At 40.6% G+C, this 18,593-nt stretch overlaps 2 protein-coding genes and 1 non-coding gene across 8 annotated transcripts in view; all 3 read left to right on the forward strand.

Moving 5' to 3' along the window:
• The window catches only part of TOGARAM1 (TOG array regulator of axonemal microtubules 1), a 112,283-nt gene extending 109,358 nt beyond the window's left edge, over positions 1–2,925 (forward strand). For 4 of the 5 annotated variants that reach the window (XM_008957131.4, XM_008957132.4, XM_008957133.4 and 1 more), the window contains 2 exons: positions 203–289; positions 1,790–2,925. In XM_008957131.4, coding sequence (XP_008955379.3) covers positions 203–289; positions 1,790–2,055 — 353 coding nt within the window. In that variant the 3' untranslated portion in view covers positions 2,056–2,925. The remainder of the gene's footprint in view (positions 1–202; positions 290–1,789) is intronic. The other variant, XM_034937500.3, reaches the window with a different exon arrangement.
• A 9,319-nt stretch (positions 2,926–12,244) lies between these two features.
• PRPF39 (pre-mRNA processing factor 39) overlaps positions 12,245–18,593 on the forward strand; it is a 31,435-nt gene continuing 25,086 nt past the window's right edge. Inside the window, exon 1 of one of the 2 annotated variants that reach the window (XM_003831756.3) lies at positions 12,245–12,444. The gene's annotated coding sequence lies outside the window, so the exon portion shown is untranslated. The remainder of the gene's footprint in view (positions 12,445–18,593) is intronic. The other variant, XM_055097553.1, reaches the window with a different exon arrangement.
• LOC112437042 (small nucleolar RNA SNORD58) lies at positions 16,449–16,514 on the forward strand. Its single transcript, XR_003025713.1, has one exon. It is a non-coding gene; the product is annotated as a small nucleolar RNA SNORD58 (small nucleolar RNA).

Raw genomic sequence — 18,593 nt, forward strand, 5'->3', positions numbered from 1 at the left:
CTCCCAAGTAGCTGGAATTACAGGTGCTAGCCACCATGCAAGGTTTTATAGAAAATTTTAAATAGTGATTATGTAGATTTTTAAAGCGTTATACATTTGCATCCTAGAAGTGATTTTTTTTTTCTTTTCAATGCTATGTAATGGAAAGTAACTAAGAGCTCATTACTCTTTAAACATGTGTCTCTGTGTTCTTTTTGTTTAGACAATTACTTACTTCTACAGCCATTTTGCACAAAAGCTCAGTTTTTAAATGGAAAAGCAAAACAGGATATGACGGAAAAGCTTGCTGGTAAATACTTTGTAATTTCTAAAGAAATATTTTATTAACTAAGGATAAACTGATAAACTGTTTCAATTTAATTTTAGGATAGCTACCAACTTAATATAGCTACCCACAAAGTAGAAATAAATTGTGTAATGATCCACAAGAGAACCTTTTAAGACTTTTACCCCATACATTATTGTCAAAAGAATTTTATCCTTTTTTTTCCAGTAAATGTTCAGTCCCCTATTAGTGTAGCCAAATGCAGTGCAGGTTCAGCCAGTCACCACTTGGAAAATTGAGTAACAAGGATGAGGTGCAGTGGAAGGAAAGTGACTTTATTTTCCAAAGTTAGCAGTTGGCAGGTGGTTCAGGCTCCTGCCTTAACAAAACTGCTTCAAAATTCTCAGGCAAAATGCTAGGGTTTAAGAAGGAGCAGGTTTGCATAGAGGACATGCAGTGGGCCAGGCAGTACAGTTCTACATGATTCGTTCCTATGACTTATCTTGAGTTATTGCCCCATATGGTGAATGGTCCAGTGCTGTCTCAGGCCGGACTGGGTTGTAAATTAGCACCACAGCCTTGAAGTAATCTCCTGGTTAGAGAGAATTCCATAGATATCTGAATTGTCTCAAGACGGAGTCTCTGGAACTTTTTTTTTTTTTAATGTTTGAGACAGAGTCTCGCTCTGTTGCCTAGGCTGGAGTGCAGTGGCGCAATATCGGCTAATTGCAACCTCCGCCTCCTGGGTTCAAGTGATTCCTGCCTCAGCCTCCTGAGTAGCTGGGACTACAGGTGCCTGCTATCACGCCTGGCTAGTTTTTTAATTTTTAGTAGAGATGGGGCTTCACCATGTTGGCCAGGCTGGTCTTGAACTTCTGACCTCAAGTGATCCACCCACCTCGGCCTCTCAAAGTGCTAGAATTTCAGGCGTGAGCCACTGCACCCAGCCCAGTCTCTGGAACTTCTAAGCAAACATAATTAGATAGGCTAGCAATGCAAAGGAGTATCTAGTAGAAAGAAGGAAAGCAAAATTTATTATTTCATTACTAAAACGTGAATACAAAGGGCCATAAAAGGAGAAGAAAAAAAGCCCTTAAAAATAGGGTACTTGGTTACATTAGTAGAAATAATACGGGAAAAGTAAAAAGACATTAAAATCAAATTTTGGTTCTTACAGAAAACTGGTATTTCAAAGTCATGTTTGATAAAAGGTCCATGGGTTAAAACTGTGTACATTTTTGTTTCACTACATTTGGAAAACATCGAGATGAATTTGGGTTCATTTTCTCTCCTTTCCACTTTTGCATGAACTAATTGTTCTATATGGGGTTCTAATACCATATATGAAGATCCCAATCTTTGAGAGAAAGGTTTCTTACATTGCTTCTTTTAAGAAGCCTAACTTTTTAGGACAAATTACATAAGGAAGAAGCTTAGTATATTTTAGTTGCTTTTTATTTAGCAGAGCTTGGGCTTATTTATTAAGAAAAAACCCTCACTGTTTTTTATATTTTTATGTTTCAGATATTGTTATGGAACTTTATCAAAGGAAGCCGCATGCCACAGAGCAGAAAGTGTTGGTTGTTTTATGGCATCTCTTAGGAAATATGACAAATAGTGGCTCTCTGCCTGGAGCTGGAGGAAATATACGAACAGCCACAGCTAAATTATCAAAAGCACTCTTTGCACAGATGGGTCAGAATCTGTTAAATCAGGCTGCATCTCAACCACCACATATCAAAAAGAGTTTGGAGGAATTACTCGATATGACAATTTTAAATGAATTATGAATCTTTCATAAAATACTGTATGATGAACAAAAGTGTTTACATGATGACAAATGGAACTTTCTAAAAGTTACGTTATCAGTGCCTGCACTTCACATCCAGCAAATTAAGTCAATGGCTATTTTTATTTGCAGCCTATGAGTACACATCTGTCCTATATCAACCTTACCACTTATATTCATCACATAAAAACCTAAAATATTCATGAATAATTCATGAAATCTGAGTCACATGGGATGAATTCAATTTTAATATTTTTGAGAAAAGTCCTGCTCATTTGCACTATTCTATAGAAACTACAATTTGTTGCCCTATATGTACAATTAGAATTGTAATTAAAAATACACATTTTATTATGTAATCATGTTCTGGTATGTCTCATTTCTCAGCCTTATTTTATAACGTGGAAGTCATTGAACTATGTTATCAGAAACTAAGTTTGTATATTATTTGTGAAAAACATGTATTTCTGAATCAGTCCACTAATATGATTGTGCAGTATTAGCTTGCTTTTGCTGCTGTGTTAATGTCATATATTTGCTTACCTTTTGGGTTCAATTATCTACATAATTGTGAAATTTAACAAGTTATAATAAAGCATGACAACCAAAGTTTTAGAAAACATTAAACATTTTAAATGCACGTTTAAAAAACGTGTTGAATGTAACCCCCCTATTTTTGTGTGCAAACACTAAATTTTATTTCTTTATGTTTTGACCTTTATAAAGGTGTTATTCTGCTGCCCAGTTTTGTAATTCTCAAAAATAGTGCCAGGTCTTCTATAGCTTTTTTCAGAATTCATGGGCTTACAAGTACTGTATGCATCTTTAAAAAGAAAAGGAATGTTATAAAATAAAAGGATTTATTTCTTTAGATGTGTGAGAGGTGTCCTATTTTTCCAACTTCCATACATGTTAAAATGGAAAAATATATATATATATATACACAGTAGTATCGACCTATCACTTTCACTTGATCTACTTATTATGATACTGACCTATCACTATTGACCTACAAATAGACCTGGGTTATCATTCTAACTTTGTAGGAAATTAGCTGTCTGACCTCGGACAAGTCACTTACCAGGTCTGGGCCTCAGTTTCCTCATGTCTAAAATGTAAGAGCTAGACTAGAAGATTTTAAAGGTCCTATCCTGTTCTAAAATTCTATAATTCTATGTTCATTCTTTTGTACTTCTGAGTCACTGACCAGTTTTCTAATGTATTTGGCTGTTTTTAAAATTGTGATTTAAAAAAATTTATCCTGGCCGGGCGTGGTGGCTCAAGCCTGTAATCCCAGCACTTTAGGAGGCTGAGGTGGGCAGATCACGAGGTCAGGAGTTTGAGACCAGCCTGGCCAATATGGTGAAACCCCGTCTCTACTAAAAATAGAAAAATTAGCCGGGCATGGTGGCGCATGCCTGTAATCCCAGCTACTCGGAGGCTGAGGCAGGAGAATCGCTTGAAACCGGGAGGCGGCAGTTGTGGTGAGCTGAGACTGCACCATTGTACTCCAGCCTGGGGTACAAGAGCAAAACTCCACCTCCAAAAAAAAAAGAAAAATTTATCCTTAGCTTCTGAGAAAAAAAAAAAAGGGTAAGGGGGTTGCTTCTATTTCAAGCTAAGCTAAAAGAAGAGTAAAGAATTGGCTACTTTTTCTATTTATAGAAACTTTTATATAATTATATACTTTTAAAATACCTTATATTTTCTTCTAAGTGTATTTTATTACAGTCCTCTAGTTTGGTGTACTTTATGTATAGGGCCATAGAGTAAATATTTCTGGATTTGTAAGCCCTTATTTTATTTATGTATCTATTTTGAGATGGAGTCTTGCTCTTGACACCCAGGTTGGACTGCAATGGCGCAATCTCGGCTCACTTTAACCTCCCCCTCCCAGGTTCAGGCAATTCTCCTGCCTCAGCCTCCTGAGTAGCTGGGATTAAAGGCGCCCGTCACCATGCCCAGCTAATTTTTGTGCTTTTAGTAGAGACGGGGTTTCGCCATGTTGTCCAGGCTGGTCTCAAACTCCTGACCTCAGGTGATCTGCCCACCTCGGCCTCCCAAAGTGCTGGGATTACAGGCGTGAGCCACTGTGCCTGGCCTATTTTTTACACTTAAAAAATGTAAAAAAATATTCTTAGCTCAGGTCATAGAAAAATAGGCCTCTGTTAGACTCATTTGATCTCAGTTGTAAACTCTGAAATCATTACATTTTGCTTCAACCTTACTTGATATGCATCATTGATACAATAGTTACAGATTTTAAGTTTTATTAATTATGACTTCTGCCTTTGTATCATTGCACTTGTGCTAGCTAAATTTGCATCAATAGATTGTTAGATATATTGAAGGTAGATTTTACATTTTAAAGGATAAAGAAGACCATTACTTCATGTATAAGCCTAATTCCTTAGTTTGAATTTTGCACTGAAAAAAAGTCCAATATTCTGATCAGTCTAGGGAGAAAAAAATACAGTAAATATAATCATTAATAATGTGGCAACTTTATTTTACATAATATGTGAGCTACCTTTTATTATAAAGAAAATAGCCATTAATGTAACAAAAGAGTCTCAAGCCTAAAGAGTTTCTGTATTTTAGTAACTTATTGATAATTGAGCACTCAGAAGTCTAGCACTCTTATTGAGAACCATTATCAACCCAGAGGTCAAGAAAGAAACAGACTGATCACTGATTGAAATAACTAAAGAAAAGCTGAAGTCCCAAATAAACAAACGCATTTACTTGGAATAAAGGAATGTCGTTTACTAGCAATGGTAATGATAAAAGTCTAACGTCACCCACCAATGCAACAACAAAAAATGTTAAATGATGTATTTACCCAATGGAATGCATATCATATAGTCATTAAAAATGATGCCAAATACATGTTAAAGGAAAAATGTGACTACAAAATAAGTACAGTATCTCCATTAATATATGTGCACATAGAAAACAGAAGTAGTAGTATATATATACCAACATCTTAATGGTGGTAATCTGTGGGCAGTGAAGTTATTTTAATTTTTTTCAATGTACTCTTCTGTAATTTCTATTTTTTCAGAAATGAACAAGACATATTGCTTATAGTAAAATTTAAATTACAATAAGTGAAGAGAATCTGAAGAGAATCTGAAAAGTAATTTGGAGAGGAAAAAATATATAGCAAAGAAGAGAGCAGTGAACATCACAAAAGTGCTAAGGGAGGTACACAGTGATGTGACTCAAAGGGAGATGACCGAGGGAGGCAAGTATTATTCAGATAAAAAGCATAAGACTTTGATTCAGAAAGCATGAATTTGGAAACCCAGTTTTATAATTACCTGCTAAACCTTACATACATCCTGGGATTATTGTGAAGTCCAAAATTTAAAAAGGATTATGTATAAGAAAGCATTTGTAGGGCCGGGCACGGTGGCTCATGCCTGTAATCCCAACGCTTTGGGAGGCCAAGGGAGGCAGATCACCTGAGTTCAGGAGTTTGAAACCAGCCTGGGCAACATGGTGAAACTGCATCTCTACTAAAAATACAAAAATTAGCCAGGTATGGTGGCGGACACCTGTAATCCCAGCTACTTGGGAGACTGAGGCAGGAGAATTGCTTGAACCCAGGAGGTGGAGGTTGCAGTGAGCCAAGACCGCGCCATTGCACTGCAGCCTGGGTGACAAGCGAGACTCCGTCTCAAAAAAAAAAAAAAGCATTTGTAAACCTCAAATGCTATATAAAGGTAACATTCCCAACAGAAGGAAGACCCAACTGGCATGAGCAAAAAGTAATTATTTTATTGTGTATATTTATAGGTACAACTTAATGTTTTTATACATTGTGGATCATAAAGTTAATTAACATATCCATCACCTTACAGACCTAACTTTTTTTTTTGTGGTGATCACATTAAAATCCACTCTCATAGCAATTTTCAAATACACATTATTATAAACTATAGTCATCTTGTTATACAGTAGGTTCTGAAAACCTTTATTTTATTTTTCCTCTTTATTTTATTTTTAAATTATTTTTTGAGACAGAGTCTCACTCTGTCACCCAGGCTGGAGTGCAGTGGTGCAATCTCGGCTCACTGCAACCTCTGCCTCTGAGTTCAAGCGATTCTCTTGCCTCAGCCTCCCAAGTAGCTGGGACTACAGGCAAGTGCCACCACACCTGGCAAACTTTTTGTATTTTTAGTAGAGATGGGGTTTCACCACGTTGGCCAGGCTGGTCTCGAACTCCTGACCTCAGGTGATCTGCCCAACTCAGCCTCCCAAATTGCTGAGATTAGGGGCGTGAGCTACCACGCCTGGGCTTCTTTTTTTTATTTTTAAAAATAGTCTTAGAGATTGGATCTTGCTATGTTGCTCAGGTTGGACTTGAACCCTTGGGCTCAAGGGATCCTCCCACCTCAGCCTACCAAAACTGCTGAGATTACAGGCATGATCCACCTTGCCCGGACATAATTCTTCCTTTCTAAATGAAACTTTGGACCCTTTACCCATCCTTTTTTCCACTTCCCCACCCCAAGCCTGCCAGCTCCTGCAAACCACCATCCTATTTTCTACTTCTTGGAGTTCAACTTTCTTAGATTCCACATGTAAGTGAGATCATGTATTATTTTTCTTTCTGTGCCTGGCTTATTTCACTTAACATAATGTCCTCCAGGTTTATTCATGTTGTTGCAAATGATGGGATTTCCTTTTTTAAGACTAGTATTTCAGTGTCTATATATGGCATTTTCTTTATTCGTTCATCCACTGATGAACACTTGATCAAGACTTTGAGGCACTCATCTCTATGATTCCCTCAAGGAATTGTGTTGCCCTTTGTTTCATATTTTCATAAGAGATATTTGATAAGAAAGGTTCCGTAAGTTTTATTATAGCTTCTAAGGCTGTTGTATCAGTTGGAATGCTTTTGACTGAATAGCAAACCGAACTAACAGTAGCTTAAATCGATTGGTATGTTATTTGTCTCATACTACAAGAAGTGTAAAAGCACTGGCTAAGCATTATGCCAATGGCTTGATGATATCAGAGCTGGTTATAAGACAGCAGCTTCCTCTCCAAATATCATAATTGTGCTTCAGACAGAAAAAAAAAGTAAAATGGATAACAAGCACAGGTATTTCTCTAGTGAGGCTTCGCTTTTTTATTTAGGAAAGAAGGCCCTTCCTATGTACTTCTACCTACATCTCATTGGCCACCCTTAGGTTCAAAGGAGGCTAGGAAATTGAGTATTTCATTTCCCAGTCTCAATAGTACAGGAAGATAATAGAGAAGATAGTGGGCATGGATATTTCTAAGCTGACCTACAATATCTGCCATATTCCATAAGCCCCACTCTGTGTGATGAAACACAGTGGCATTCTATGCCCCAGGAATTGGTATGAATTCAGGTCCAATGTTTAATAAATTCCAAGAAGCCAGCATGTTTTCTGTTTCCTGGTGTGAAGTTACCCTAATAAGTAGCCATAAGTCTCTGAGGGAATAAGAGGAATATGCAGAGTGGTATTACTATGGCGCTCTTCTTTAAGGTTATCTGGAAACAGGAGTAACAATGATAACTCTCAGGAAGACTGAATTGAGGAGATATTAATACCATTTGAACTAAATTTGAAAGATCAAGTAGTAAAGAGGAAACAAGCTTCATGTTGTGTTTGGATTTAAATCTCCTGGAGCTACAGTTTTAACTTTATTTGCTTTACCAGTAAGGAGAAACACTAAATACAGGAGTCTCAATGTTTCCAACAGAAGAGTCACCACAATTTATTTAGTGATGGATTATTTATAATGTAAACAAAGTTCATTCCCTAGAGCAATATATTCTGTAAATTAAATGATCCACAAAGTATTTTACGCACTTTTTCATGGCATGTTAACGTTTTGAAGAGAATAAACAGGAATCATACTGAACAGCTCAGAAATTGTGATTAACACTGGGTATCACAAGATACATTTTGCTCTTATATCAATCAGGACCCAGAAGGAAATAGACAGCAAATCAAAATCGGCATAATTTGGGAAGTGGTTAATAAGGGAGTATTTATAAAGGCATGGCTTAGGGAAACCTGGAACCTAGAATGAAGTTATATTGAGAGGGTTACCTTCATCAGAGCTGAGATCACCCACATGGAGGGAGCTGGAGGAATAAATACCCTGACCTCACTCCTCAATTCCACTCTGCCAGGACTTTCTCTTGGCCATACTCAACCAGAAACCAAGAAGCAAGAGAACCTATTGATACGGTCTATAAGGGGCAATCTCCAAATAATGGAGCAGGGTGGATGATCTGTTGATCTGGAGGGGCAAATGGAAGAACTGCATTAATAAATAATATCATTTCCCATTTGTCTGACTTCTTTGTTCTGTTTCTGAGATCACATGACTTTAAATATTGTTTTTTAGAACCCACTGAGAGGTGACAGCGTGCTGGCAGTCCTCACAGCCCTCGCTCGCTCTCGGCGCCTCCTCTGCCTGGGCTCCCACTTTGGCGGCACTTGAGGAGCCCTTCAGCCCACCGCTGCACTGTGGGAGCCCCTTTCTGGACTGGCCAAGGCCGGAGCCGGCTCTCTCAGCTTGCAGGGAGGTGTAGAGGGAGAGGCGCCAGCGGGAAGCGGGGCTGCGCCCGGCGCTTGCGGGCCAGCTGGAGTTCCGGGTGGGCGTGGGCTTGGCGGGCCCCGCACTTGGAGCAGCCGCCCGGCCCTGCCGGCCCCGGGCAATGAGGGGCTTAGCACCTGGGCCAGCGGCTGCGGAGGGTGTACTGGGTTCCCCAGCAGTGCCAGCCCACCGGCGCTGCGCTCGATTTCTCGCCGGGCCTTAGCTGCCTTCCCTCAGGGCAGGGCTCGGGACCTGCAGCCCGCCATGCCTGAGCCTCCCACCCCCTTCCTGGGCTCCTGTGCGGCCGAGCCTCCCCGATGAGCGACGCCCCCTGCTCCACGGCGCCCAGTCCCATCGACCACCCGACGGCTGAGGAGTGCGGGCGCAGGGTGCGGGACTGGCGGGCAGCTCCACCTGCAGCCCCAGAGCGGGATCCACTGGGTGAAGCCAGCTGGGCTCCTGAGTCTGGTGGGAACGTGGAGAACCTTTATGTCTAGCTCAGGGATTGTAAATACACCAATCAGCACTCTGTGTCTAGCTCAGGGTTTGTGAATGCACCAATCGACACTCTGTATCTAGCTACTCTGGTGGGGCCTTGGAGAACCTTTATGTCTAGCTCAGGGATTGTAAATACACCAATCGGCACTCTGTATCTAGCTCAAGGTTTGTAAACACACCAATCAGCACCCTGTGTCTAACTCAGGGTTTGTGAATGCACCAGTCCACACTCTGTATCTAGCTACTCTGGTGGGGACTTGGAGAACCTTTGTGTCCACACTCTGTATCTCGCTAATCTAGTGGGGAGGTGGAGAACCTTTGTGTCTAGCTCAGGGATTGTAAACACACCAATCAGCGCCCTGTCAAAACAGACCACTTGGCTCTACCAATCAGCAGGATGTGGGTGTGGCCAGATAAGAGAATAAAAGCAGGTCGCCTGGGCCAGTAGTGGCAACCTGATTGGGTCCCCTTCCACACTGTGGAAGCTTTGTTCTTTTGCTCTTTGCAACAAATCTCGCTACTGCTCACTCTTTGGGTCCACACTGCTTTTATGAGCTGTAATGCTCACCGCAAAGGTGTGCAGCCTCACTCCTGAAGCCCGCGAGACCACGGGCCCACCGGGAGGAATGAACAAGTCCAGACGCGCCACCTTAAGAGCTGCAACACTCACCGCGAGGGTCCGCGGCTTCATTCTTGAAGTCAGTGAGACCAAGAACCCACAAATTCCGGACACACCACTACCCTCTAAACTACATTATTTGGTATAATATCTTTTCTCTTCCCAAAGTTTATAATTATGATACACAATTTTTAAAAAGTCAACTAAGGGTAAATCAATTTTTTGTTTTTTGTTTTTTGTTTTGAGATGGAGTCTCACTCTGTCTCCCAGGCTGGAGTGCAGTGGCACCATCTTGGCTCACTGCAACCTCTGCCTCCCGGGTTCAATTGATTCTCCTCCCTCAGCCTCCTGAGTAGCTGGGATTACAGGCGTGCGCCACCACACCCAGCTAATTTTTGTATTTTTAGTAGAGATGGGGTTTCACCATGTTGGTCATGCTGGTCTCGAACTCCTGACCTCATGATCTCCCCGCCTCGGCCTCCCAAAGTGCGCTGGGATTACAGGCATGAGCCACCACGCCCTGCCGGCTAAATCAGTTTTTAAGATAATGTATGTTTCTGCCAGCGGGGATCACATTTTAGGCAAAGAGAAGAGCCCACTTAAAGGTTTCCACACATAAAAGGGCTGTGGGAACAGTAGGTTCTGTGGAGTTACGGGGAGGCAGAAACAGTGAGAAGGCTGGCATGATTATGAAAACACTGTATTTTCCATTCTAAAAGTTTAGGATTTCTTAAAAAAAAAAAAAAAGTGGAGGAGGAAACCAGTGGAGGTTTTTAAGCAGGGGAGTGAGAGCAATAGCACCGGCTTGAAAGGTAAAATGTAAAAACTAGATAAAGTAAAACAATGAATCCACAGTGAATGAAGTTGAAGATGCAAGTAGATTTTTATAAAATGGCTATTTGAGTGAATGACATCTCAGAGATAATCTTATTTACTGATAAAGAAATTGAGGCCACCTTAGAAAGACCAAAGAACCAGAATAGGAGTGAAGGTCATGCCAAACAGTCCCTGCGTAACAGTGCCAGCAGCAAACTCTGGTCTGTCTTCCCAACGCACCACTCCCTTGACTATTCTTCCCATAGTAAACATTTAAAAGCTGCTGTTTAAACCTGTGAAACAAACAAACAAAAAACATGGCCACACTGTCAGAGAATCCAAAAAAGTTAGCTTGGAAAGTAGAAGAGGCAAATGGAAAGGGAAAGCTACTACTAGGTGCAGTGTGATGTAAGTAAAAGGTAGGAAAAAAGACTGAATTTGGTATTTCGAAGGAAAGGTGCGGGTGAGAGGATTTATGATTAACCTGCGTTGTGACAAGAAACGTCGTCTTGTAAATAAGTATTTCCAGAGGAGACAGATTTCAGATGAGGAACTTGGAGCCCAATAGTAATACTAATGCACCTGGAACAACAGATTACATGGTAAGTGACGGGTGAATGCGGGGGCACAAATGTAACAGAATCTTAAAGGGAGAGAGGCCAGATTTGAAAGAAATTTTTTTTTCATTAAAGTGGAGATGGTGGTACAACTGAAGAGGACTGCTAAGATTGTTAACGCACAGCCCCCCTCAATTTGTCCAGAGGATAACATATCCCTTTAGATACAAAGATTTTTTTTTTTGCTTGGCCAACTTTAGTCAGGTTTCTGAATCTTCTGCTAGGCTCTTCTGTACACTTTCTTTGTAAAATCCAGTTTAAACAAAGAACTTTGCTAAGTCAGATTAGCAATAAACCCCCATCCTTGATAGCTGATCATCCTCAATATCTGATCAGGTTCTTCAGTCTCCACCATCCCCCAGGTGATGCCTCATTATCTTGGCCTGTCTTCAGCAAAAATCCTATTAGGTGGGTTTAGCCAAAATCCCCCTTACCCTGATGTTTCCTCTTAGTAATTATACATTCACTTACCACCGCTCCTTGGCTATAAATCTCCACTTGCCCATGCTGTATGAGGAGTTGAGCCCAATATCTCTTTCCCCACTGCAAGTCTCCATTGCAGTCAGTGGTCCCTATACCTGTTGCGATGGTCCTGAATAAAGCCCTCTTTTTGTGCTTTAACAAGTGTCACTAAATACTTTTTTCTTTAACAATAGCCCGTTCTCCAAACCCCTAACTCCAGAATTGTTTAGTTTTCAGGAAACCTGAGTGGGCCCAGGGTCCATACCATCGTGAGATTTGTGGGTTTAAGGCTGAATTTCTGCCCGTTTTTAGGTAAATGTTTTAGTGTGAAAGCTTGAACAATTGTAGGGAAAACCTTAGATTTGCCCCCAAAAATGACATTTTGCCGTTTTTGGAGGGGAGGGGTCAGGGCGCTGTGTTTAAGATCAGGCGTGTGAAAGCCCCTAAACGCCCTCCTTTCCTTTGGGAAGTCCCTATGGAGGGAAAAGCAGGTAGGCGCAGCGGTCCCCGCCCTCGCTCGCGGCGGGGCGGGGCGGGGCTGCGGGGGCGGGGCTGGGGCCGCACGGGCAGCGAGGATCCCTGGGAGGGCCAGGCCTGCGCGCTGCGAACCCACGTGACTTTTTCGCCTCCTGGGACACTGACGCATGCGCATCGTGCCCTGGACCAGGCGGCCGTGGCGCGGGTGGCGGCTGCTGTGGTGGCTGTGGGGACGGAGGCGGTGAAGTGCCATTTTCGGCTAGGTCGTCACAGGCTTCGGCTCATGGCATCAAGTGGCATCCATCATAAGGTCTGCTGGGGCGGGCTCCTTGAAATTAGCTGGGGCAGAGGGTGGTACTTGGTACTGAAAGGGGCCTGCCGGGTTTCAGGCCGCGCTCTGGCCGCGGCCTCCCTCTCCCGCCCTGTTTGAGGCCTGGCTCGGATTCAGCGCCCAGCTGTCCATTCCTTTCTCCTTCCCACCTGTTGGGTGGAGCGGTGCAAGGTATTTTTTTCTTAGACCAAACGTTTCACTTGAGGGGTGCGTTAGGTAGGGTGGAGAAGTGTGGGCCTCCTTCGCCTGGATTTAGGAAGATATTTGGGGGTAATTCTAAAGCCCTTGCTTCTCCCGGAGCTGGAACACAGCTGGGGTGGCTGGAAGTGGAAGGAGCACATTTGCAGCCGCCAGAGGATTGGGAAGATAATATACGTTCTATTACTAAGGCATGTGAGCGCCTTGTAGGGCACGTTCTGTCTTCTCACTACATAAGCAACACTTTTGCGACCCTAAGTCACAGCACCCACAGCTTTTGGCAGGATACTTTAAAACAGAAAAAACACATCATTGATCCTGGTAGGATTTTTTAAGGGATTGTGCTTAAGAATGTTTAACTTTGGTAATCAGAGACCACCACTGGTGTTTTTCTCCAAAATCACATCTTTAAGTTAATTAATACTTGAAGTTAATAAATAATACTGCTCAGTGTATTAGTAATGATGCCATAATACCATGTAAATTTATGCTGATTCAAATGTTGTTTTTTTCGTTTGATACTCATATGGCCTTCTGTTTGAGGACTTCAGATTATTTAGCAACTGATTTAATCTGTTCAGAAATAAACCTTGCTACAGCTGGAAAGCGTGAGGCTTGAGAAAGCAAGTTTTGGACAGGGACGTATGAAGCTCATGTTGAAACTTAAGTGTTTTAGGCTGTATGGGAGCTTGAATGGAGTGAAAAGAACAAGCGTCTACTGTCAGGTTTTCCTCCTCCCTCTAGATTTATAACCTCATTCTAGAGTTGCAAAAGTTGGAACTTTCCACTGTTCACTCTCTAGTAGGGATAAAGTGATGGAAAGGAGTTGTGTTAAAGAGGACTAGTACTTAGATTGTGAACTTTGAAGTAGGGGTTGAGCATAGATGGCTCATAGGTGGTATGAGACACTATTTGTGTAAAGTCTCAGAATATTTTTCCTTGCTTATCTTATAATTGAAAAAGAAGATGTTTAAAAGTCAAATGATAAAAATTGTATGTGCTGTTTTCTGTGGTATGTTTTAACAAATCTACATGGAAGATAGGACTTCAAAAAAAATTAAAAATAGCCAAAGGAGGAAGAAGGTAGTATAGTTCCAGCCAAATGGTACGTTTTCCAAAAAGCCGAAGATTGATGTAGACGTTTATGTAAATACATATACAAAATCTAGTTTCTGGAACATAGTGTTTAATATGTAGAGACTTTAAAAAGTCGGCGTGTGACTACTTAGCCCCTAAAAACAGCTGCCAAAACCAGTGGTTATGATAGTCTCTTTTCTTCTTACATCCCAAATCTCCAGATTGCCTTGTGGATGAGATTTGTGTATTGCAAAGCTACTTGTTTTGCTCTACCCAAAACTCCTTTCAGTCTTTAGTGATGACTTCAGATTTTTATATATTTCTGTGTTTATGAAAAAGAATAGTCAATGGTATAATTTTTAAGTACCTCTACAGGAATAAGAGGCATACAGAGAAAAAAAAAAAGGTATTAGGTCAAAAGATGGCATTTCACTCTTGTTGCCCAAGCTGGAGTGCAATGGCGCTATTGGCTCACCGCAACCTCCGCCTCCCGGGTTCAAGTCATTCTTCTGCCTCAGCCTCCCCAGTAGCTGGGATTACAGATGCGCGCCACCACGCCTAATTTTTTGTATTTTTAGTAGAAACGGGGTTTCACCATGTTAGCCAGGCTGGTCTAGAACTCCTGACTTCAGGTGATCTGCCTGCCTCGGCCTCCCAAAGTGCTGAGATGACAGGCATGAGCCACCGTGCCCGGCCCAAATGTCCCATTTTAAATTAAGTGTTAGTAATTGAAGTCATCCTCCAAAAGACCTTTTAAATTTTAAGATGGCATAATTGTCACTGAAATACTTAATGTACGTCATAATTATACTAAAAGTGAAAGGTATGATAAATGTATTTTTTATATATTGCCTATTCACTTTATGTTATGTTTCATTTTATACTTGTGTCCTTTGTGCCTATCATATGATTTTATAATAAAGTGTAATGTAGTGAAAAGGAATCGACTGGTTTGGTGAGTTGAAAAAGGGAGGACTTTTATTAGTCTGAGGGAACAGCTTTTGTCAAGGCTCAGAAAGGAAAAATCTAAGGGACTCTGGAAATGGCAATGAGGAGGAGTATTGTAAGATTAATACTTTTGGAAAGTTAAGTTGAGACTGGATATATCATTCAGAGATATTTGTTGTGCTGTTACACGGCAAGTATTATTTCAGGTTCAAGGGGGACAGCGGTGAACAAAACTGATAAGGCCTCATTCTCACCCAATTTAATTTTTTTTTCCTTTTACTCTTGTTGAGCTGTGATCAGGAAATTTAATATTCGAGTAATATTAGTTTGCAGTAGTGCAGCAGTGTTTCTCAGTTTTTATTTATTTATTTATTTATTTATTTTTACTGCAGCCCACAATAAGATGTACATGGACATCACTAACTCAATAAACAGTTCAATTGTGTGTGCTTCAACAGTATGCCCTTAATGTGTGCATGCACTTTGGTATATCTGTTTTTCTACATTTAAAAAATGAGAAACTGGTTTGAAGCAATCTGCATTTGAAAACATTGATCCAGAGGGGAGAAAATAAATACTTAAATTATAACACTAGTAGTGTGAATGGAAAGAAGGGGATAGTTAATTTTTTAAGGTGTATTATTTCGCTCTGTCGCCCAGGTTGAAGTGCACTGACATGGTCAGCCCACAGCAACCTCCACCTCCTGGGGCTCGGGTGATCCTCCTGCCTCAGCTTCCCAAGTTGCTGGGACTACAGGTGCGTGCCACCACACCCAGCTAATTTTTAAATTTTTTTGTAGAGACAGCATTTCCCTGTGTTGCCCAGACTGGTCTCGAACTCCTGGACTCAAGCAGTCCTCTCACCTCGACTTCCCAAAGTGCTGGGATTACAGGTTTGAGCCACTGCATGGGTGGCCCAGAGTGTATTATTATTTTTGATGGACAGATCTTAATTGTATACATCGTGGGATAGGGGATCATTCATTTTTATACCGAGGTATGTTTGAATATTTTGTGAATGAGGCTTAGAGAGGTTAAGTAATTGGCTCAGAGTTCCCTAATGAGTAGCCAGAAGACTGTTTTTTGTTTTGTTTTGTTTTGTTTTTTTTGAGATGGAGCCTTGCTCTGTCACCCAGGCTGGAGTGCAGTGGCGCTATCTCGGCTCACTGCAACCTCCGCCTCCTGGGTTCACGCCATTCTCCTACCTCAGCCTCCTGAGAAGCTGGGACTACAGGCGCCCGTCACCATGCCCGGCTAATTTTTTTTTTTTTTTTTTTTGTATTTTTAGTAGAGACGGGGTTTCACCATGTTAGACAGGATGGTCTCTATCTCCTGACCTCATGATCCGCCCGCCTCAGCCTCCCAAAGTGCTGGGATTACAGGCGTGAGCCACTGCGCCTGGCCTCATAAGTGTTCTTCTGGCCTCTAAAGCCCAAGTACTTACCACTTCCCATTTGGTTATGAAAGCAATATACTGGGTTTTAGTATGGGTTACTGAAGACTAATGTTACTTGTTTATTGTTCAATGAATTGAGTGTATACTAGGCCTCCAGGTGTACTGTATCCCTGTGTATTGGTAGATATGGTCCTTACTCTCAAGAAATGTGTAATCTGGTAGAGAAGATACCTATTGAACAAGTATCACAAATGTGTTATGTGCTATGGAGAAAAAGAATGCTATCGGGGCATGATTGAGGGCAACCTAATTTATTTGGGGGGTATGATAACACTTTTCAGGAAATGATGTTAAACTTTGCCCACTGTGATGATGGCATTTCTTAGGACAATTTTGGATTAATTATGAAAACAACTACTCTCTGAGCAATTGTTGAAAAAAAAATTAAAAAGCAAACTTTGCCCAGAAGATTAGGCTTTAGTTAGTTTGAAGGCACTGAGTCAGAGTGTGGTGTCAGGTAAAGGGATGAGGAAGCATTCAGGTAGAAGAAACTGCATGTACTAAGGGTTCCTAAGCTGAAAGGAATGGAATTGGAAAAAACAGAAAGCAAAACTCAACAGAAATAGAATGTCTGGGCTGTACAAGTTAGTAGAGAAGAGGCAAGAGTTTTGGTGTTAGGATGAGGTTGAATCTTGGCTCTGTTTCTTACTATTCATGTACATTTAGACAAGTTATTTAATGTTAATGAATTTTGGTTTTGTCATCTTTAAAAGGGAAAGTAGCATTTAACAAAATATTTGCTCAATAAATAGCATCTCTTATTATCATTAATAGCTAGTAATTTAAGTTATAGCAGTGCAGATGACATGCTTTCATTCATTCGTTCTTCAGAAATAATGAGTGTCTTTGTGTGCCAGGCAACTCGATACACAATAGTTGAATTACACATGTATATGTATTATTACATTAAAGTATCATAAAACCATATACTTTTACTATGCAAAGCACTGTGCTAAAATTTTTTTCTATTCTATTTTCCATTTGAAGAAAGGTTCAAGAAACTGGTCTGAAGCAATCTACAGTTTGAAAATTACTGATACAGTGAAGAGATGATTACTTAGCCCCTTATTAGAGATATGATATGCAAATATTTTCTCCCATTCTGTAGGTTGCCTTTTCACTCCACTGATTGTGTCCTTTTATGCACAAAAGCTTTTAAATTTGATGTAGTCCTATTTGTCTGTTTTTGCTTTTGTTTGCCTGTGCTTTTGGCATTATCCAAGAGTTCACTGCCAAGTCCAGTATCATTAAGCTTTCCCCTACGTTTTCTTCTAGGAATTTTATAGTTTTAGGTTTTACATTTAGGTCTTTACTTCATTTTAAGTTAATTTTTACATGTAGTATAAGACCAGGGTCCAACTTCATTCTTTTGCACGTGGATATCCAGTTTTCCAAGCACCATTTGAAGAGACGATCCCTTCCTCAATGAGCAGTCTTAGCACTTTGTTGAGGGCCATTTGAGAAGGGAGTTTATTTCTGGGTTCTTTATTTCATTGGCCTATTTGACTGTTTTTATGTCAGTATCACACTTGATTTCTTTCTTTTTTTTGAGGCAGGGTCTGGCTCTGTCACCCAGGCTGGAGTGCAGTGGCACGATCACGACTCACTGCAGCCTTGACTCCCACTTCAGCCTCCGGCTAATTTTTGTATTTTTTTGTAGAGAATGGTTTTTGCTATGTTGCCTGGGTCTGGAACTCATGGGTGATCGGCCTACTTGGCCTCCCAAAATGCTGAGATTACAGACAGGAGCCACTATGCCTGGCCCGTTTTATTTCTTTCTTTTGATAGCTATTCTGTACCCTTTCCCATTTTATGTTGCTAGTTGAAAATTATTGGTTGTTGTTAAGAATAAACTGATAATAATTGACATATAAATAATATGTTGGAGTAACTCATTAAAAAATAACCTTAGTGTATTCTTTTGACTCTGATTTGTGAAGTAATCATCAAAATGATCTCTATAAGCATAAGGTTGATGTTCTTAAATCTTTTTACAACACTGTGATTGCAGGGTGTGGAGTAATTGACAGGCTCTGAAGATGCAGGGGTGTGGTAAATTTGCTGATTCCAGAAGAAACCCTTATGTCTCACCTAAGTATGAAATTAGAATAGGGTAGCTAGTTAATGACTCAGAATGTATCAGCCTACAGTCTTTTTTGTATTTTGTTTTTAGACTGAGCTCTGAAATACAAAACCACAAACTAGTGACTAATTTGCATTTGGAAAATTAATCTTCAAACGTATCTTTTTCTTTAAAGGAAGGGGGAAAAAGAACAAAATAAATTTACAAGTTACTTTGCCTTTTCCTAGGGCCTGAAGTGATTAAACTTGGAAAAGTTGATGACATTAATCATACATTGAACTAGAAGGGAACTTATTTTTTCTGGTAGTCTACTACTTTGGATTCTCTTTTATTATGCATTGGCTAGATTTGCTTTTTCTGTAATTT

Source organism: Pan paniscus, chromosome 15 (assembly GCF_029289425.2).
Source record: "Pan paniscus chromosome 15, NHGRI_mPanPan1-v2.0_pri, whole genome shotgun sequence".
NCBI lineage: Eukaryota > Metazoa > Chordata > Mammalia > Primates > Hominidae > Pan > Pan paniscus.